This window comes from Odocoileus virginianus, chromosome 5 (genome assembly GCF_023699985.2).
Source record: "Odocoileus virginianus isolate 20LAN1187 ecotype Illinois chromosome 5, Ovbor_1.2, whole genome shotgun sequence".
Lineage (NCBI taxonomy): Eukaryota > Metazoa > Chordata > Mammalia > Artiodactyla > Cervidae > Odocoileus > Odocoileus virginianus.
Window position 1 is genome coordinate 10712747 of NC_069678.1, and position 18119 is coordinate 10730865.

General features: G+C 51.0%; 1 protein-coding gene across 1 annotated transcript in view; it reads left to right on the forward strand.

Annotated features, from left to right (window-relative positions):
- INTS3 (integrator complex subunit 3) overlaps positions 1-18119 on the forward strand; it is a 38362-nt gene that overhangs the window by 17919 nt on the left and 2324 nt on the right. The window contains exons 7-26 of the mRNA XM_070467369.1: positions 463-529; positions 2830-2974; positions 4241-4370; positions 5645-5742; positions 6858-7049; positions 7972-8059; positions 8539-8618; positions 9073-9164; positions 9494-9600; positions 10315-10434; positions 10766-10895; positions 11313-11367; positions 11564-11667; positions 12207-12251; positions 12463-12582; positions 14209-14362; positions 15393-15461; positions 16277-16352; positions 16825-16938; positions 17291-17339. Coding sequence (XP_070323470.1) covers positions 463-529; positions 2830-2974; positions 4241-4370; positions 5645-5742; positions 6858-7049; positions 7972-8059; positions 8539-8618; positions 9073-9164; positions 9494-9600; positions 10315-10434; positions 10766-10895; positions 11313-11367; positions 11564-11667; positions 12207-12251; positions 12463-12582; positions 14209-14362; positions 15393-15461; positions 16277-16352; positions 16825-16938; positions 17291-17339 — 2035 coding nt within the window. The remainder of the gene's footprint in view (positions 1-462; positions 530-2829; positions 2975-4240; positions 4371-5644; positions 5743-6857; positions 7050-7971; positions 8060-8538; positions 8619-9072; positions 9165-9493; positions 9601-10314; positions 10435-10765; positions 10896-11312; positions 11368-11563; positions 11668-12206; positions 12252-12462; positions 12583-14208; positions 14363-15392; positions 15462-16276; positions 16353-16824; positions 16939-17290; positions 17340-18119) is intronic.

The window sequence follows — 18119 nt, forward strand, 5'->3', positions numbered from 1 at the left end:
CAAGCACTCGAGACTGTGATACCTGGAGACAAAAACCCTTGGCCCGTCTCGAGCTGAACACAGGATTTGGGACATCCAGTGGCTGGACTGCAGCTGTTGCTTGCCTCCTGCACTTGTCAGGCCCTATTTGAAATGTCCTCTATTCTTTCCAACTATGGACTTTTCATATCTCCTTTCCAGACATTCCCTTTTAGGGATCAAAGTAATCCCACTGCAACCCCCTGTCATTGGAAAGTAGGAGCCCTGATTTCTGGAAAAACCCCAAACCTTCCCTTCCTGTCTCTCTGGAGGCAAAGAGGGAAATTTTAAAGCCTGACAAACAAAGACAGTTTTTTTCAGCCCTCAGAACACCAGTGATGGGATCGCAGGGATGGAGCAGTAAGAGGGAGAAGACGTGTACTGGCTCAGCTGAGTCACTAATCAGAGCCATTCTGACTCTCTGTTTTCTCCCCCTTTGATCAGGTGGGGATGTTACAGCAAAAAACATCTGGTTGGCAGAGAGTGTTCTGGATATCCTGATGGAGCAGAGGTAGAGTCTGTCATGAAGGGTGGGGCAAGAGCTGGATACGGCCACAGTGGGTATGAGTGTGGGTTGCAGTGGTTGTGTGAGGAGCTGTTAGTGGCCCAAGAACACCTCAGGTTAGAGGGAGTGAGGTGGGGGAGGGAGCGGCCATGTACTGGTGGCAAGAGAAGGAATGAATGCCATGCTGTGGCCCAGGGATGAAGGAGTGGGAAAGAAGGTTTTTACTAAAATATCTCGGAGCCCAGGAAAAACTCATTTTATCTGATAAGGGTTTATTTTTGATCCAGACCGCCATGGAATGTTTATCTTTGGCGGGAGGTAGGGGAGAATGAACTCAGCAGAGTGGGGCCAGCCAACCACCCAGGCCTGGCAGGTACCCCTGTTCTCCCTTCCAAGACTGTCCATCCTCCTCACACCCTCCTTTTGTTGAAGTGGCACAGGGGGTGGTGAGAATGAGGAGGTCACTGAGGCCAGTGATACAGAGGGCATGAGACCAGCTGATTCCTTCCCTTCTCCATCAGAGTAAAGGATCAGAAAATCTGAGGGCTCTTCCATATTTGAACTTGTTTGGGTGTGAGGCCAACCTCTTGGTCCTGTGGCCTCAGTCTTCCTGTTGCGTGATTTCAGAGTCTGTTTCTGGGAGAGGACACCACAGTGGTCACATGATTGAGACAGCTGCTAGTCTGTATTTCCAGTGGCTTAGAAGAAGGGACCTCAACCCCTCCTCACACTTGTGAAAGAGATGGCTGTGTTCTGTGCACTGCGGAACCGGAGGGCTGTGCCAGCTCTGCCAGGCGGTGCCACCTAGTGCCCTGGGCCTGGATGTGCAGCTGCAGGTGCGGCTGGCAGCACGTCTTCCCTCACTGGCACCAGCGCACAGCACACACGCTCCTAGCAGTTTCTTATCAGATTTGTCTAGTCACTGTGCCTTCCTAACATCCTGGGTCAGAGGGTTTCACTTCGATCTGTATCTTCATTATCCCATCCCACGTCTCAGATACATTCATCACCTCCACTGGCAATCTTCCTAAGTGGTTTTTCTAATTTTGTTCCTGGTGCCAGATACCTCCTGTTCCCATACCTTAAAGCAGAATTTTTCTCATTTGGGCAGTCAGAGCACAGTCTTACTGTACAGGTGTCAGATAACTGCCCTGCCTTTTCTCCTACCCTTCAAAAAACTCATATCTTTTAATGCAAATGAATCCTTTGAAGTTTAAAACTGTCCTCTTTCACACCTTCTTTCCCACTCCTTCCCAGGTCTTTTTAGGGGTGTGGAATTAAAAGGTAACAGGTGGAGGAGGGGGACCCACCCCAGTGGCCTTGGCTGCTGCTTTTACTCTGTGAAAGGAGAAGGCCAGAGTCTCTTAATTAGGTGGCTTGAGGCACTTTTCCGGAATCAGGATGTTGCCTGGTTGGATTAATTAAACTCCCCATCTTCTTCCTCTGGTTCCCTGTCTTCCAGCAGGGGTGCTAAAACCCTTACAAACTGCTTGCTTAGGGGAGACAGCTCCCCAGTTTTGGTGATTTGAGCCAGCATTGGAGTCTTTGAATCTCCCCACAGTTTTTGGTACTCCTCTTCAAGCATCAGGGAACACAATTCTTCCATTACCTCCTTTGCTCCAGGGAATGTCTAAAACTCCTGGGAAAATAGGCTTTGCCATCCAAAATCATGTTCTTCTTTTCAGATTATTATTTAAGGCAGGTGACTCATTGACTGGGAGTGGGATTAGTGGCCAGAGAACAAACCAGGGGAACATTTGTGACATGGTGGGCTGGTAATGACAAGCACACCCAGTGTGTTCTGAAACCTCCACGGTCCTGAAAGGGTCTTGATAATCCCCAGAGGTCCTTGGGCTGCACTTTGAGAACTGCAGACTGAGGGACGCTTGCACACCTTTTTCTTCCTGGCCTGAGTCAGGTGGAAGCTATGGCTTACCTCTGTCCCTTGTATCTCTTTCGGGGCTTAGCACATAGTAGGCACTCCATTAATATTTGAATGACTGAGTCAACAAACAAACTTATTTTATTAGAAGTTAAGTACTTAAGTGGTAGAGAGAGATTGCTTTCATTTAGCACTTATCTTTATTGGGCACCTGGTAGGGTGAGAGGAAGTTGTCCCCACCTTAGCCAGTTAATAGTCCAAGATAGATAACAACAGCACGAGTGAGCAATTAAGGAACCAGAAACTTACTCCCAGTGCTAATCATCAGACATTTCCGAGGCGCTGGAGCCAAGTGTGGGGGTAAATTGGGTGGGTCTGGATGGAGCACAGGTGCCCATGTCTTCCGTGTCTTCCCTCCCTGCAGGGAATGGGTACTGAAGAGTAGCATCCTCATTGCCATGGCTGTTTACACATACCTCCGCCTCATTGTCGACCACCACGGGACCGCCCAGCTCCAGGCGCTGCGGCAGAAGGAGGTGGACTTCTGTATCTCACTGCTTCGGGAGCGGGTGAGGACAAAAAAACCCATAGGAAAGTGAGACCCAGAAAGGGACACCTCTTGTCAGTTCTGTGGTGACCTGGGGCCAGAGATGTGTTGGAGATATGGAGGTGGTTTAAGGTTCTGTTGTTTTTTCATCACTGTAAGACAGATGAGGATATCAGGGTGGAGAAATAAGTGTGGAGTAGCCCTAGTTCCTATGATGGCAGAAGATGAGATGGTTGGATGGCATCACTGATTCAGTGGACATGCACTTGGTGAGCTGTGGGAGATGGTGAGGGACAGGAAGGCCTGGCTTGCTGCAATCCTTGGGGTCCCAAAGAGTTGGACACAACTTAGGGACTAAACAACAGCAAAGCCCCAGTTATTAAAATGCTGCTGGTTACACTGGCATCCTAGGGATTTTCCTGGTCAGCTTCATGGACGCTGTCCCACAGCACATCACAGACAGAAGCTGTCTTGTGTTCCCACTGTTATGTTACCCCCATCCATCCCCCTGCCTGCCTGGGTAACTGCCATGGTCAAGGGGGGTAATGAATTGTCCACTGTCAGATCTCCCAGGAGAGATAGATCCTAGAGTTAAAGCTGTCTAATGCAGTAGCCACTAGCCTTGTGTCACAATATAAATTAAAATTAATTGATATTAGGGACTTCCCTGGCAGTCCAGTGGTTTGGACTCTGTGCTCCCTGTGCAGGAGTCATGGGTTCAATCCCTGGTTGGGGAACTTGGATCTCACATGCTGCACAGTGTGGCCAAGAAAAACACACACACGCACGTTGTAATTAGATAAAAATTTTAGATTCAGTTCCTTAGTTGAATCAGACACGTTTCAAGTGCTCATTTGCCACGTGTGGCTAATGGGTATCCTTTTGGACAGCACGACTAGAGGTCATGTCATTACACAGAAAGCTTTGTTGGACCAAGCAAGTTCTGGGGTAAGGTGTCTGGGGCTCAACTTACCAGCCCTAGCCTTTTGGAATGTTTGTGTCCCTTGACCTGGACTGAAACCATTCTAGGAGGAGAGGACCACAGATTAGCGTGACAGCAGCAGGACTTCAGCAGTTTTCAGTAACCTCTCCTTGATTTCGGTCCCCAACTTCAGCTCTCTTCCCCTTGAACAGCTTGGAGCCAATCCCTTGGTTCCAGAAAAAATTGTGTAATCCATTCGACCCTCTTTCCTCACCTCTCTAGAACATATTGTTCCTTCCTCCCTGCAGCAGGTAGACAGTTCTTGTTTTTATTCTCTTTCCATCTCCCACCACCCACCCCATCTAGTTCATGGAATGTTTGATGATTGGCCGAGACCTCGTCAGACTGCTTCAGAATGTTGCCAGGATACCAGAATTTGAACTGCTTTGGAAAGATATTATCCATAACCCTCAGGCCTTGAGTCCTCAGTTCACAGGTAAGTAAGGGTTGGAGCATCCTTTCCTTGAGAGGTCAGTATAGAGGGCACAAGTGGGTGGATAGGAGAGGCTTTGGCAGTCAGTCAGGTTTAAGAAGCTTGGGACTGGGCAAGCTCTGCCAGGGACAGCTGGATGTGGGAACGGCGGGAGTACACAGAACCATTCATGTTCCCAGACAGTCCCTATGTGGCAGGCTCTGGTTGTCTGTCATTTAAGAAAAAGTGAGATAGAGAACTGTGATCCTCCTCCTCCTCCTGTCCCGGCAACTCTTGGGCTCAAGAGGTGAGCCGATGACCAATTTCAGCTTCACTGAGTGTCAGGAGTGTCAGAGGTCATCTTGTGAGACTGACTCAGCAGAGGCACTGGAATCTGTCCTGTAAGCAAAGGCTCCTCCCCAGGAACCGTGATGCCTCTGAATTCCAAGGATCTAGCTTAGCCAGAATCCCCTGTGGGGGAGGGAGCGTGTCTGTGTGCCTCCCCCAACGAGGCCCTTTTTATCTCCCTTTTGCCTTCCCAGGGTCCTTATGGTCTAAACAATGACTGTACAGCTTTGTTCCCAGCCTTTCTCCAGCATGCATCTGTGTGTGATATGTGTACATGTGCACATACAACACGAGAGTAACAGTCTAGGACTAGGAAGTCAGGGAAGAGGAGAAGCAAGCTCTGGTTCTATGTTATGTTGTACAATTTCTTTTATGGAAACATGTACTGAGTTGTTTTAAGTGCCTGCTGTGTGCTAGGCTCGTGTATGTTAACTCATTTAATACTCAGAACACCCCTGTAAGGTGGATATTTTACTTTCCATATTTACAGATAAAGAAAATGAGGTTCAAGGAGATTAAGTAATTTGTCCAAGGCCACAAAGCTAGTAAGTGTCAGAGGCAGGATTTGGATCCAGGTCTGTCTGACTCCACAGCTCATGCTTATGCCACAACACCACACTGATCCCAGGACCCAGTGGTGGGACCATCAGGAGCAGAAAGAGAGGCTAGGGTTTCCCAAAGTTTTCCCTAACTTTCCCACATGTTGCCAACTGGAATAACGTGAGTAGGGGACTCTGGACGGCCAGTAGAAGAAAAGAATGAATACATCTGGGTCCTGGGGATGGTGGTTGGATGGAGCAGGTCATTCAGATGCTGGTTAGAACCACCTCTTGGTCGAGTCTTAGAATCTCCCCAAGAGCCATCAGTCCCTGGCCCAGGTCACCCGCCTGCCTTCTGTTCCTCCTGGTCATCAGTCTGCTCTCTTCTCTTTCCTTCCATACTTGGTTCAGGTATCCTACAGCTTCTTCAGTCAAGAACATCTCGAAAATTCCTAGCATGTCGTCTAACCCCAGACATGGAGACTAAGCTCCTCTTCATGACATCCCGGGTAAGCTAACCCACTTCAGCAAGAAGGGAAGCTGCAGGTGCTAGCTGGACTTCCGCCTTCAGCCTGCAGATGTCTGGTGGAGGGTGGGTCAAGTGTGCGATTGGGCATAGAGCTAAGAATTGGGGATACAGTGTTGAGAAAGACATAACAGTTCCAGTTCTTACGAAGCTTTCAGTCTGTCTAAAGCAGTCATTAAACCAATACTTGTATATAAGTAATGTAATTTACCATTGTGAAATGTGCCATAAAAGAGTAGAGTGAGAGTGTTCATTCTGGGAAACTCATGGTTCCTCTGGGTGAGCCATGACCTCTCAGGAAGAGAGCTGCGGCCTTTTGGTTTCCAAACATGGCTGAATATGACAGCATTGCTTGAGGAGCATGTTAAAAATACACCTTCCTGGACCTTACTCTCCCAGAGAATCTGATTGTGGCATCTGTATTTTTAACAGACTTTCCAGGCAGCAACTTCTGTGCAGCTAGTCTGATGTTAAGGAACCACTGCTGTAGCCAACTTTCGGTTTCCCAAGTCATCCAGGAGAACTGTCTACATCTGGGCCACATGTTGCAATTTAAATTAGTTACAATTAAATAAAATTTAAAGTCCAGTACCTCAGTTAGCAGCTACATTTTAGGAGCTCAATAGGCACCATCCTTGCTGAATGTTCTGTTGGACTGTGTTGATTTAGTTTTGTTTTTTTGTTTTTTTTTTTAAACCTTTCTCATCTCTATTTTGGTTGAATTGGGAATAGAAGAGGAAATCTAGATCTTCCCCTTAGGAAGGGTTGCTATTTGAGTCCACTTAAGGGAAGGACTTGGGTGGAAGAAGGTTTGGAGAATCTCTGTGTTTTAGATAATGATCCTGTTAGGTCATTCAGCCTAGGAAAGCTTTCAGTCAGTGCTGAGTAGACAGCATTCTTTCTAAATCGAGGAAGAGTTAAATCAGAATGTCTTCCCAAAGGCAGAGAGACTTGAGAGACAATTAGAATTAATGACTAAATCGTGGGAAGAAATTGAGGTCTAAGTCAAACCTGGAGTCGAATGGTGCTCATTTCCCTCTGGCCAGAGATCCCACCCTCCCTTCCTAGCTCTTCTTTCTAACGTTTCCTTCCCCCAAGGTGCGGTTTGGTCAACAAAAGCGATACCAGGATTGGTTCCAGCGTCAGTACCTGTCAACCCCAGACAGTCAGTCTTTGCGCTGTGACCTCATTCGCTACATCTGTGGAGTTGTCCACCCTTCCAATGAAGTGCTGAGTTCAGATATCTTGCCCCGATGGGCCATCATTGGCTGGCTCCTGACAACGTGCACGGTGAGCGGCTGGGCGAGGGGTGGAGGTTACAGGGTGGTGACCCCGCTCTCCCTCACGTCCTGAACCTCCATGCTCCCTCCTGACTCTGGGCCACCTGACCCCGAAGGGCCCCTTTTCACCCTCTTCCTCCTGAGTATCTCAGCCTTGCCCTGCCTCCCTTCATATCTCTAGAAGTTTACTCACATTTTTTATTTCCCATGTGAGTTTAGGGTTGAACAGTTTCATCTGAACCTTTACTGCCAGTCTCGAAGCCTGGGTTTCTCAGGCATCCCTGTCTTTCCTGTTAGCTTCCAGAAACCACGTATGATTATTCCTCTGACGTGTTCCTGACTCACATTCAGGTCTTGTGTTCCTTACACCCTTACTTCCGGGCCTTTTGGCGTCAACTCTGGATACTTCCCTTCTCTGAACAGGGTGAATCCACAGTAGAGCCATTTCCTTCCCAGCGTTTCCTCTCTGTGCCTGGGGTGGGAAACTGTTCTCTGGCATCTAGCTGCCCTCTGACCTCTCCTGACAGGGTTCCCCCTCCCTGTCTGACTGGGTCCTTGGAATGTGCTGATTCAGATGTAACAGCAAGCTATGCCTAAGGGTCTTCCCTTCAGGAATGTGCCTGGGGAGCTCAGCACAGGCAGCTGAGGGTCTAGTCTGAGTGTCGTAGCTTGGGGGTGATCAGGGGACCCCCAGGCCCAGAGTTCTCCTTGTGGGATCAAGAACCCAGACCAATCCCCAGCCCCTTGGATGGTGAGACCACATATACAGATTTGGGTGTCTTCACCCCCAGGGCAGTTCCACCCTGACTCACTATAAACTTAATTTCGTGGATGGAGCAGTTAAGTGAGCCCTGGAATCTGCCTTGGGCTTCTGCAGGAAGGGAGCTAGTTGATGAAATTAGTCTCTTTTTTCTCTTTTTTTTTTTTTCCAGTCAAATGTCGCTGCCTCTAATGCCAAGCTGGCTTTGTTTTACGACTGGCTGTTCTTCAGCCCAGACAAGGATAGCATTATGAACATAGGTATGTGACCGAGATCGGGCAGCACCGCTGCCCAGCCCCCCAGCGCTGCTGCCTCGTCTCAGAGACAGTGGCCATAAATGTCAGGGCAGCGTGGGGTGGAGGCAGCTTATCTGGAGCAGTTCCGTTGTTCCTCATCCGTGCTCCCTTGACCTAGAAGGAAAATTGCTTTGATGAGCCTGAGCGACCATCCCACCCCCTTCACCCCATAGCCTTATGTTCGTGCTTTGAGTAGGGAGGGTCCAGGCAGAGGAAAAGCCTATGCTATCTCCTGCCACCTCCCTCCTCCAAGCTGAACGCTGGGACAGGAAGGGAGATGAGGGCTGTGAGCCGTTGTGGGGAGTGTTTACTTTTGGGTCTGCTCAGCAGAACTAGAAGGGGGCGGGGAAGACAGCTTTCTCTGGAGCCATTTGTATATATTGATACCTTGTTTTATGGGGACTCTCTGATGTGGGGGGGCCCTTTAATTCCACACTCTCCAGAACCAGCCATCCTGGTCATGCATCACTCCATGAAGCCCCACCCAGCCATCACTGCCACACTCCTGGACTTCATGTGCCGTGTAAGTGCCATAGCCATTTTTTCTCCCCATGTCTGCCCAGCAGAGTTAAATGTGTGTCCTAACCTTGGCAGTCAGTGAATAGGTCTCCCCAGTGCCCCTTGACTGTGGGAGCAGAAGTGGGTCATGGTCATTGGTCCTTTGTCCTAAGTTGGTGAAGCTTCTCTCCCACATTCCCCCTGTCTGCAGTTGGATCTTTCCGTGTCTCCATGGGGTTTCTTAGCCGCAGGGATGATGACTTCAGGTAAAACCCTGTCTCCTTGAGGAGCACCGCAGCTGAGTAAGACTTTCCCATTTTAACAGCGCAGGACAATCAGGAACATTCCTGTCCTTTCTGCAGCCATACCTCCCAGTGTTTCCTGACTGGCACCAAAGCTGCTTTTAGGTCTAGTTCAGCAGAACAGTCTGGATGGAAGGTCCTGTCCTGTGCTCATTTTCCGCTCCTCTTCCCTTCCAGATCATTCCCAACTTCTATCCGCCGCTGGAGGGCCACGTGCGGCAGGGTGTCTTCTCCTCCCTCAATCACATTGTGGAGAAGCGGGTCCTGGCGTAAGCACTTCATGTGTCTGTGGGGCAGGGAAACTACTCGTTTTTCACTAGGTCAGGCATGTCCAGATACTGCTGTACCACTGCCGACCCTTTCTCTTGAGATAGAAAGTACTAGCTCTACCACAGACTGCTAGGCATACGTCCTCTTGTCTCTTAGAGGAATTTCTCTCTTGCAGAGGGATTCAGATGCCTTACCTGTGCCCCAGTGACCCTTCCCAGAGAGTATTGCCCACTTATACCTTTGGGCTTAGACTTATTTATTGTTTAGTGCCATGTAGCATTAGAAGTGAGGAGCTCTGATATTGACCTTCATTCATGTTCCCCATTAGGCATTTGGCTCCCCTCTTTGACAACCCTAAATTGGATAAGGAGCTGCGGGCAATGCTGAGGGAGAAGTTTCCTGAGTTCTGCAGTTCACCCAGCCCACCTGTGGAAGGTATAGACCCACCCAGTCCATCACTGATTTCAGAAGAGGGATGAAGACATCCAGGATGCTCAGACTAGAACCCTTGTTTAGGATGCCATGTGCTCCACCTCTGTGACTCTGTCCAATTCAATTTTTCTTGCCCCAGTTTTTTCTTTTATTCATTTTTATGTCATCTTCTCTGGTTCTCCTTCTCCATCTTACCTGCTTTTCACTGACATCCTTTGCTCTCTTAACTCCTCTTTTTTGTTTTTAACCGGCCTCTCCTCAGTAGGTAGAAGGCCTTCATGGAATGTATGTTTATCTCACTTTAGCTTTGTCCATCTCTTCTTTCTTCCCAGCCCCAGGCCCTGTCCTCTGATGAGAGGTTGTCATGTTGGGTCTCAAATCTTGCTTCCAATTCCAGGCAGATCCCCTTTTTGGTTTTGGGGTAAGGGCTTAAGCTAGGCAGAGCTTTCCAACTCGGTTCTGAGAGCACTTGGAACTGTGCCTGATCTTACCTACTGGCTGATCCTCAGCTGAGCATAGAGGCCTCAGGTGCCCTGCTGCTCTCATTGCTGGCAAGAAAAAGCCCTGGAAGGTGGAGGAGAAGATGCCTGTCCTTTCAGTGTCTGTGTTCCACTTAGGTCATGTGCTCCTCATCTTCCCACTTGCCCTCTCGTCTCCCCTTCCCAAGAGCGTGGAGCACAGGAGGCCATCAATGCCTTGTCTTTCTTTACTTCCAAGTCAAAATCGAGGAGCCAGTTTCCATGGAGATGGACAACCACATGTCAGACAAGGATGAGAGTTGCTATGACAACGCAGAGGCAGCCTTCAGTGACGATGAGGAGGATCTCAACAGCAAAGGTAGTGCAGGCGTGTGTCAGTCCTAAGAGGACTAGCTGCGGGGAGCAGCCTCTGTGTCCTCTCTGTGCCTCTGAGTTAGTTTTGTTATCGTGCTCCTGGATGAGACTCCAGAACCTGACACTGAAGCAGGAGGGAAAAAAGGACAAGTGGTCCCTGCCTTTTCTTGCTTCCTGAGGCTAGAACACGCCACACTCAGGGAAGTGCTTCAGGCACTCAAGAGCTCTGAGTGAATGGTGCATACCAGCACGGGTCTGGAGGGCCCAACTGTTCAGGGGGCTGTCTGGCTTCCTGTCTGGGCTGAGTGACTGCTCTCCTAAATCTCTCCCTTCAGGGAAGAAGAGAGAGTTTCGCTTCCACCCGATCAAGGAGACAGTGGTGGAGGAACCAGTTGATATTACCCCTTACCTTGACCAGCTCGATGAATCCCTGAGGGACAAAGTGCTCCAGCTCCAGAAGGGGAGGTGGGTGCCGGCCCTGGGTGTCTGCCTGGCACTTGGTGGGTGCAGTCTGGTGGGTCTGGAGGGGTTCTGGCGGGGCTGTGTGGAGAGGTGACCGAAGCGGCACAGGAGAGGCCTTCTACGGTTTAGGTTTCGGGGTGTGGGCTGGGAGGGGCAGCCTTGTTTCCCAGCCCTCCAGGCTCTCACTCCAAGGTTCTGAGTAGAAGAGCTTCTGAATAGAAGAGTGGAAGCTGTGCTGTGGGGGTTCCCCTTCTCCTTGGCCGCTGCCCAGGGAGCAGCAGGTTCTGCCCTGAGGCCCACAGCCTGACTTCCCACAGAGCGCCTTTGTTTTGTCTCTGTGCACGCGAGTGTGCTGGGTGTGTGTCCCTCTCTCTGCTCTCCTCTGTGTCCCTGAGACTTCCTCCCCCTTCTGCTCTGTAGCGACACAGAGGCCCAGTGTGAGGTCATGCAGGAAATCGTGGACCAGGTCCTGGAGGTGAGGAGGAAGCAGCCCAGCCCAGAGCCCCGCAGGCAGCTGACTCCCCCTTCCCCTCCTCTGGATGGGTCCCTTCTGCTGGGGGAGGGGCCTGCTGATCCTGGAGCCGCAAGCAGATGAGTTCAGAGGCTCTGGGTAGTGGGGGCAGTGAGGCTGGGTCTGGGTGGTGACAGTCTCTCCTCTTCTCACCACCCAGGAAGACTTTGACTCGGAGCAGCTGTCTGTCCTCGCTTCCTGCCTGCAGGAGCTCTTCAAGGGCCACTTCCGAGGGGAAGTGCTGCCCGAGGAGATCACTGAGGAGTAAGGCTCATCTTTCTGGACCCTTCCCACCCCCCACCCCCACCCCTACCCCAGCCTCAGGAAGCTAGGGGTATGCTCTTATGGCCCGGGGTCCAAGAGGTACCTTGCTGGGGACTCAAGAAAAATTGTCTCTTCATTTGTTTTTTTTCTTCTCACACATACTGATTCACCTAAAGAGGATTTATTTTTGCCTGCTGAACACCAGGCATACAGGGTCAGTGGACTCGCACCCCTCCCTGCATGTCCTGCCCTGCTCCGCACCCAGCAGCCCCAAGTCTTTGCTGCTTCAGGTGGGATTGGACCGTTGCCTAGAGCTCCCTGAAGGGCAGGAGTCTCAGAGTGACAACAACCAGACTGGTTCCATGTTAGACCCCTGATTTCTCTGTGAGCAAGCCTCTGGGCAGCAGGAAGTTCCATGCTCATTAAGAAAGGAGCAGGCTGGCATCTAGCCTCAGGCTGGTCCTCCATAATAGGTGGCTGTAGCTCACCTTTCCTCCTCTGTCCTGCATGGACTGTCATATATCACCTTCGTCTTGTAGGTCCCTGGAGGAGTCTGTGGGGAAGCCTCTCTACCTAATATTTAGGTAAGCCTCTCTGATGTTTAGGTCCAGCTGTAGGAGATACTGCCCTCTCCACCCTCCCTGTCAGCACGCTTATGCTTCTGTCCTGGGGTGATGAGGCTCCTCCAGAAAGGAGGGGTATGCAGTGGGCACAGACAGCGGTGCCCCCCGGAAGTGCCACGGGAGAGTCTGCCCCAGGTAAAGCTCTCCTCTGTGCTCCCATCTCCCACTCCAGGAACCTGTGCCAGATGCAGGAAGACAACAGCAGCTTCTCTCTGCTGCTGGACCTTCTCTCTGAGCTGTACCAAAAGCAGCCCAAGATTGGCTACCACCTGCTCTACTACCTAAGGGCCAGGTGGGTGTGGTCCTGTGTAAGAAGGTGTCGGGAAGCATCCTGGAGCGTGTCTCTCCTATCATACCTGACTCCCCAGCCCCCTTGGTTGTCATCACCAGAGCTCTGTGTGTGTGTGTGGTGTGTGTGTAACAGTTTTAAAGTGTACAGTGGTTTTAGTATATTCACAAAGAGAATCCCAGGGATGGAGGAGCCTGGTGGGCTGCCATCTATGGGATCGCACAGAGTCGGACATGACTGATGCGACTTAGCAGCAGCAGCAGCAAAGATACACAACTATTAGTACTGTCTAATTTGGAATGTTTTCATCACCCCAAAAAGAAACCCCATACCCGTTAGCACTCACTTTCCCATTCTCCCTTTCTGGATAGTTCATATAAATAGAATCATACAGTGTCTGATTTTTCATGACTGACTTTTTCACTTAGCCCAGTGTTTTCAAGGTTTATCCCATTGTAGTGTGTATCTGCATTTCATTCTTTCTTAATGACCAGATAATGCAGTTTATGGCTATTACCATGATTTATTTTCCCATTCACCTGTTGACCGTCATCTGGGTTGTTTCCACTGTTTTGTCTGTTGTGAATAGAGCTGCTGTGAACATTCATATACAGATTTTTGCATGGACAGATGTTTTCAGTTTTCCTGAGTATATACCTAGAAGTAGAATTGCTGAGTCCAATGATAACTCTATTTTTACATCTGTGAGAATTGCCAAACTGCTTTCCAAAGTGATGCAAGCACTTTGGTTCCACCAGCATTGTGTGAGTTCTAATTTCTCCACATGCTCCTGGACAGTTGTTGGCTTTTGAGTATAGCCAGCCTAATGCACGTGAAGTGGCATCTCATTGTTTTGATTAGCATCTCCCTGATGGCAAATGATGTTGAGCATTTTTTCATGTGCTTATTGGCCATTTGCATTTTCTTTGGGAAAAAAGTCTGTTTCAATCTCTGTTTTTCAGTTGGGTATTTATCTTTTTCTTGTGGATTTTTAAGAGTTCTTCAGATAAGGGACATCATCTGGGTAGATGTCCCTTATCAAATATATGGTTTGTAAACATTTTTTCCTATTCTGTAGGTTGTCTGTTTACTTTCTTGATGGTATCTTTGGAAACACAAAAGTTTTAAATGTTGATCAAGTCCTGTTTTTGTTTTCTTTTCTTTTGTTGCTTGTGATTTACTCCTATTTTCTTATAAGAGTTACATAATTTCAATTCTTACATTTAGGCCTGTAACCCATTTTGAGTTAGTTAAGTTTTTTGCATATGGTGTGAGGTAAGGATCTGTAGGTATTATTGCCCTCATTGCTTACAGCCCAAAGAACGAGAGAGAAAGCTTTCTCTAACCTGACGTGAGCCCTCTCTCTTTTCCTGTTCTTTACTCTTACCAGGTAGTAACTTCACTGATTGTGGTCTGAACCCTGTCTGGAGCACAGGGGAAAGTTGGGGAGAAAGAAGAGTGTCTCCTGATTTCCATAGTCACCAAGTCTCTGGGGAAGGCCAGGGAGGGCCGTGAGACACATTAGCCCGGGGCATCCAGGGCAGCAAAGGGATTCTAGAGTGGGGGTCTACTTAGGGGTTGTTTGAGGCCGGGGTCAGGCTGCTGGCTGAGGCCCGACTGGTCTTGCAGCAAAGCCGCCGCCGGGAAGATGAACCTGTACGAGTCATTTGCCCAGGCCACCCAGCTGGGCGACCTGCACACCTGCTTAATGATGGACATGAAGGCCTGCCAGGAGGACGACGTGCGACTGCTCTGCCACCTCACACCCTCCATCTACACAGAGGTCAGCACCTCCATCTGTGTCCCTGGGATGGCACAGCTGTGCCCGTGGGCTCATGAGAGACCACGACATCTCGTTGCACACAACCCTTACCCTCCTCTACCCTTCACTGCTGGCCTCAGTAGACCCCTTCTCCCACACCGCAGCCGTCCCCTCCTCCTGCCTCTCTCCATCAATTGAGAAGTGTCTAAAACCCACAGAATTCTTGTCCTGTGAGCTGGTGTCTGGGCCTGTCCACTTGTCTCCTCTGCTTTGGCCCCATCCTCTGGACCTAGGACAGACAGGGCTCCCAACCAGATCCATATTCACATATCCAAGCTCTCTGGCCGTCTGATTGCCCCTGCATTTCTCTCTGTTTTTTTCCAAGACCAGGGCCTCTGTAGTGGAGATTCAGCTCTCATTTCCCTTGTTTACTAGCAGTCTTCTCTAGGAATTGGGACATAGGAGGAGATAACAGCTGTTTTTCCTCCTCTTGGTGAGAGTTCCCAGGAACAGGGAAATCAGGGCGCAGGGTGTGGGCATCACAGGAGGAAGTGCGATGTTAGCCAAAAACCCAAGGGAGGAAGGGCACTCATGCCCAGCACCCCTCCCCTCTCCAGAAGGGGCCCTGTGCACCCCACACCCTGCACCCTCCCCAAATACACCCACTCTCTGTACCTTCTTTGGCAGGGGTCAGTACACACTGGATTTCCTTGCTGCCAGAGATGCAAATGCTAATTCTGTCATCGCTTCACACAGAACTAACATCATGTCCAGTCCCATTCAGCTCCAGCTTTGTCTCTAGGTGGCTCCCCATTCCTTTCCTTACACACGCATACTCACTGTGTGGACGCACATGTTTAAAACCGTGGGTTCTTTAAGGATTAAATTCCCAGCCTCATAGCTACTGGATCTTTGTTTAGAGATTATGTTAGGACCCCACGTCTGGCTAGCTCAGCTTCCCCTGAGCATGTAGGGTGTGGGGATGGGCTATGAGAGGAAAGCTGAGGGGTGCACTTTGGACTTCTGCCCTTCTCTCCCTCTTTTCCTCCAGTTTCCAGATGAGACCTTGCGGAGCGGGGAGCTGCTCAACATGATCGTGGCTGTTATTGACTCAGCACAGGTGAACACACAGCTGTCATCCCGAGAGGCCTGGGGAGGTGGGGCCCTGTTCCGCCCTCCTGCCTGCAGAGAGGGAGTCCTGCTCACAGGCACCCTGCTTCTGGCAGCCACTGTGTGTACCTTCGGCCCCAGGGGCTGGGAAGGAACGTGGAGCCCCAGGACGGCAGGCTGGGTATAGGCCAGTCCCGCTGAGTTCCCCTTATTCTCCATGCTTCGGGGACACTCCTGTTCTTCAGGGAAACTGAGGGGACTGTTTTCAGCTCTCTGTTGGTCTTCCCCTTGGCTCAGAACAAAAATGGTCAGACCACTTCTAGTTGACCTTTCCTGCACACGTCCCTCCGAGGCTGTAGCTTGGCTTGTGGCCCCTTCTCAGTCCTAAACTGGGGTCCCATTTCTGCTCCTCCCCACCCAGGAGCCCTCCCACCTGTGCTTTTTCCTCCCTACACCTGTAATCCAGCCTCCCACAGCCCTTCCCTCAGCACAGGCTGGGATGGATCGGGGCCCAGGCTACGTCCAAGCAGAGAAGTTGCTTCTTCTCACTCTGCCATCAGGACATAAGGGATGGCTTTCTGTAACAGTGTTTGCTCCGAACAGGGGGGTCTGGTTCCCCCTGACGCCAGTTGCCCGCTTGCCAGTGCCCTCAAGCCTTCAGAGTCGCAGTGTCTGTCGGATGCCTTTTCCTTCGCATCCCTTTATCACTTGGGTTTCACGTCCTCTGATTTTTCCCTGAATGAGGTCTTCTGCTTCTCCTTCCATACTAGCTTCCTGGCCTCTTTTAAAACCAATGGTTTCTGCCTTCTTCCTCATCCCCTTTAGCTCCAGGAGCTGGTCTGCCACGTGATGATGGGAAACCTGGTCATGTTTCGAAAAGACTCAGTCCTCAATATACTCAGTAAGTGTGCCAAGCCCTGAGGTTCCCTGGGAGGTGAGGGGGTGGCAGCCCTGTGTACTTGTTCAGTCGCTCAGATGTGTAACCCGATGAACTGCAGCGTGCCAAGCTTCCCTGTCCTTCACTATCTCCCAGAGGTGGTTGTGTACTTTCTAGTAACAGGAAAGCTGGTTCTGGGGCTGAGAATGAGGTAGAAGGTCCTTCCAGCCTGCCGTGGGCCTTTGGCAGCATCTGTTTGGATCTGTTTTTTGGCCCTATAAGAGTTCCTTGACCTTCCAGCCTCAGGGTGATGAGATTACAGAAGTTGTATGAAGGCTTTCGAAGTGTGCGTCGCATGAAAGGGAAAGTACCCGTGGTCTTAGGATGGCAGTTCCCACCCCTGTACGTCCTTGCGTGAGGTGCTGATAGTCAGTGGGTTAGCCTTCTCTGTGTGTGTGACAAGAATGTGACGTGTGTCTCCTCTTGGTCTGCTCAGTCCAGAGCTTGGACTGGGAAACCTTTGAGCAGTACTGTGCCTGGCAGCTCTTCCTGGCCCACAACATCCCCCTGGAGACCATAATCCCCATACTGCAGCACCTCAAGTACAAGGGTGAGTAGGGTCGTGGGTGGGGAACGTGACTGGATAGGACACTCCAGGGCTTGGGCCTCCGGGCTGCTTTGGCAATCAGCCCAGATCCACAGCTCCCCTTCCCACCGGAGTGCCACGTGCCGGAAGGCAGGCCCCTCAGTCACTTCTGCTCCCTAGGTATGTCCCGCAGGCCGCCACTGAGCCAGGTGTGAACTGGGGCTCAGGTGGTGCAGGACTGGGGGCCTTCTTCCTGGTTTCTTGTTGAAGGTTATCTTTATTCCTTCCAGTAGCTGTGGTTGGGGGATGGGAGAAGTGCCAGAATTTCTTTGCAGAATTTTGCATTCCTCTGAACAGCCTCTACCCTCCTCCATAGAGCACCCAGAGGCCCTGTCCTGTCTCCTGCTTCAGCTCCGAAGAGAGAAGTGAGTTCTGCCCCCGCCCGTGGGGGCTCTTTAGTCCCCGCTCTGCGCACACCAAGAGGCCCTGTCGCATAAGGGCTCCTGTCCTGCCCCTTCGCTGCCGTGTTTTTTCCTGTTGTTGACATCTGCTTATTCCACCCTTCCCCCAAACTGATTTACAAATAAGCAGGTCCCCTGGGATCTGGGCTTCCTCTGGACTTCACCCCCCTGCCCACCAGGAGCTGCCCTCAGAGGTGGGGACCGGACATCCCTGTTTCCTGCTGCCACAGCAGTTCTAATCCCCGGAGGCTGCTGCTCCCCCTCCCCCCCCCCCCCCCCCCTTGCTCCTGAGGCCACCACGAGGCCAGTCCTGAAGGAGGAAGGGTCAGAGTGCCGAGCCGCACAGCCCCCTGCCTCAGCCTGCGGAGGGTGAGCCGTCTGAGCAGGCGTGGGCGTTGAGGGAGAGCGGGCGGAGGCCCCGCCCTCTGTCACAGCGCTTCTCCAGAAACCCCAGGTGGATGGAGCAGCAGCTGTACACCTTTTCCTGCCTCCTTCCTTGCCATCCTTCCACCTTCTCTCCTCTCTTGGCTGAGAGACTGGAAGTGGTGCAGAGCTTCCTACAGGAAGTGGGAAGGTTGGGGGGCTGTGTGTCCCTTCCTCGGGCTCGATGCCAGGGTGGCCCACCGCTCCAGCTGGGCAGGGGACAGGGAGCATTCACACACCACAGGCTTGTCCTTTTGCCTCCCCGGCCCACTTCTTGACTGTTCTGGGCAGCATGGGGGAGATTTAGTGGGGCTCCCTCCC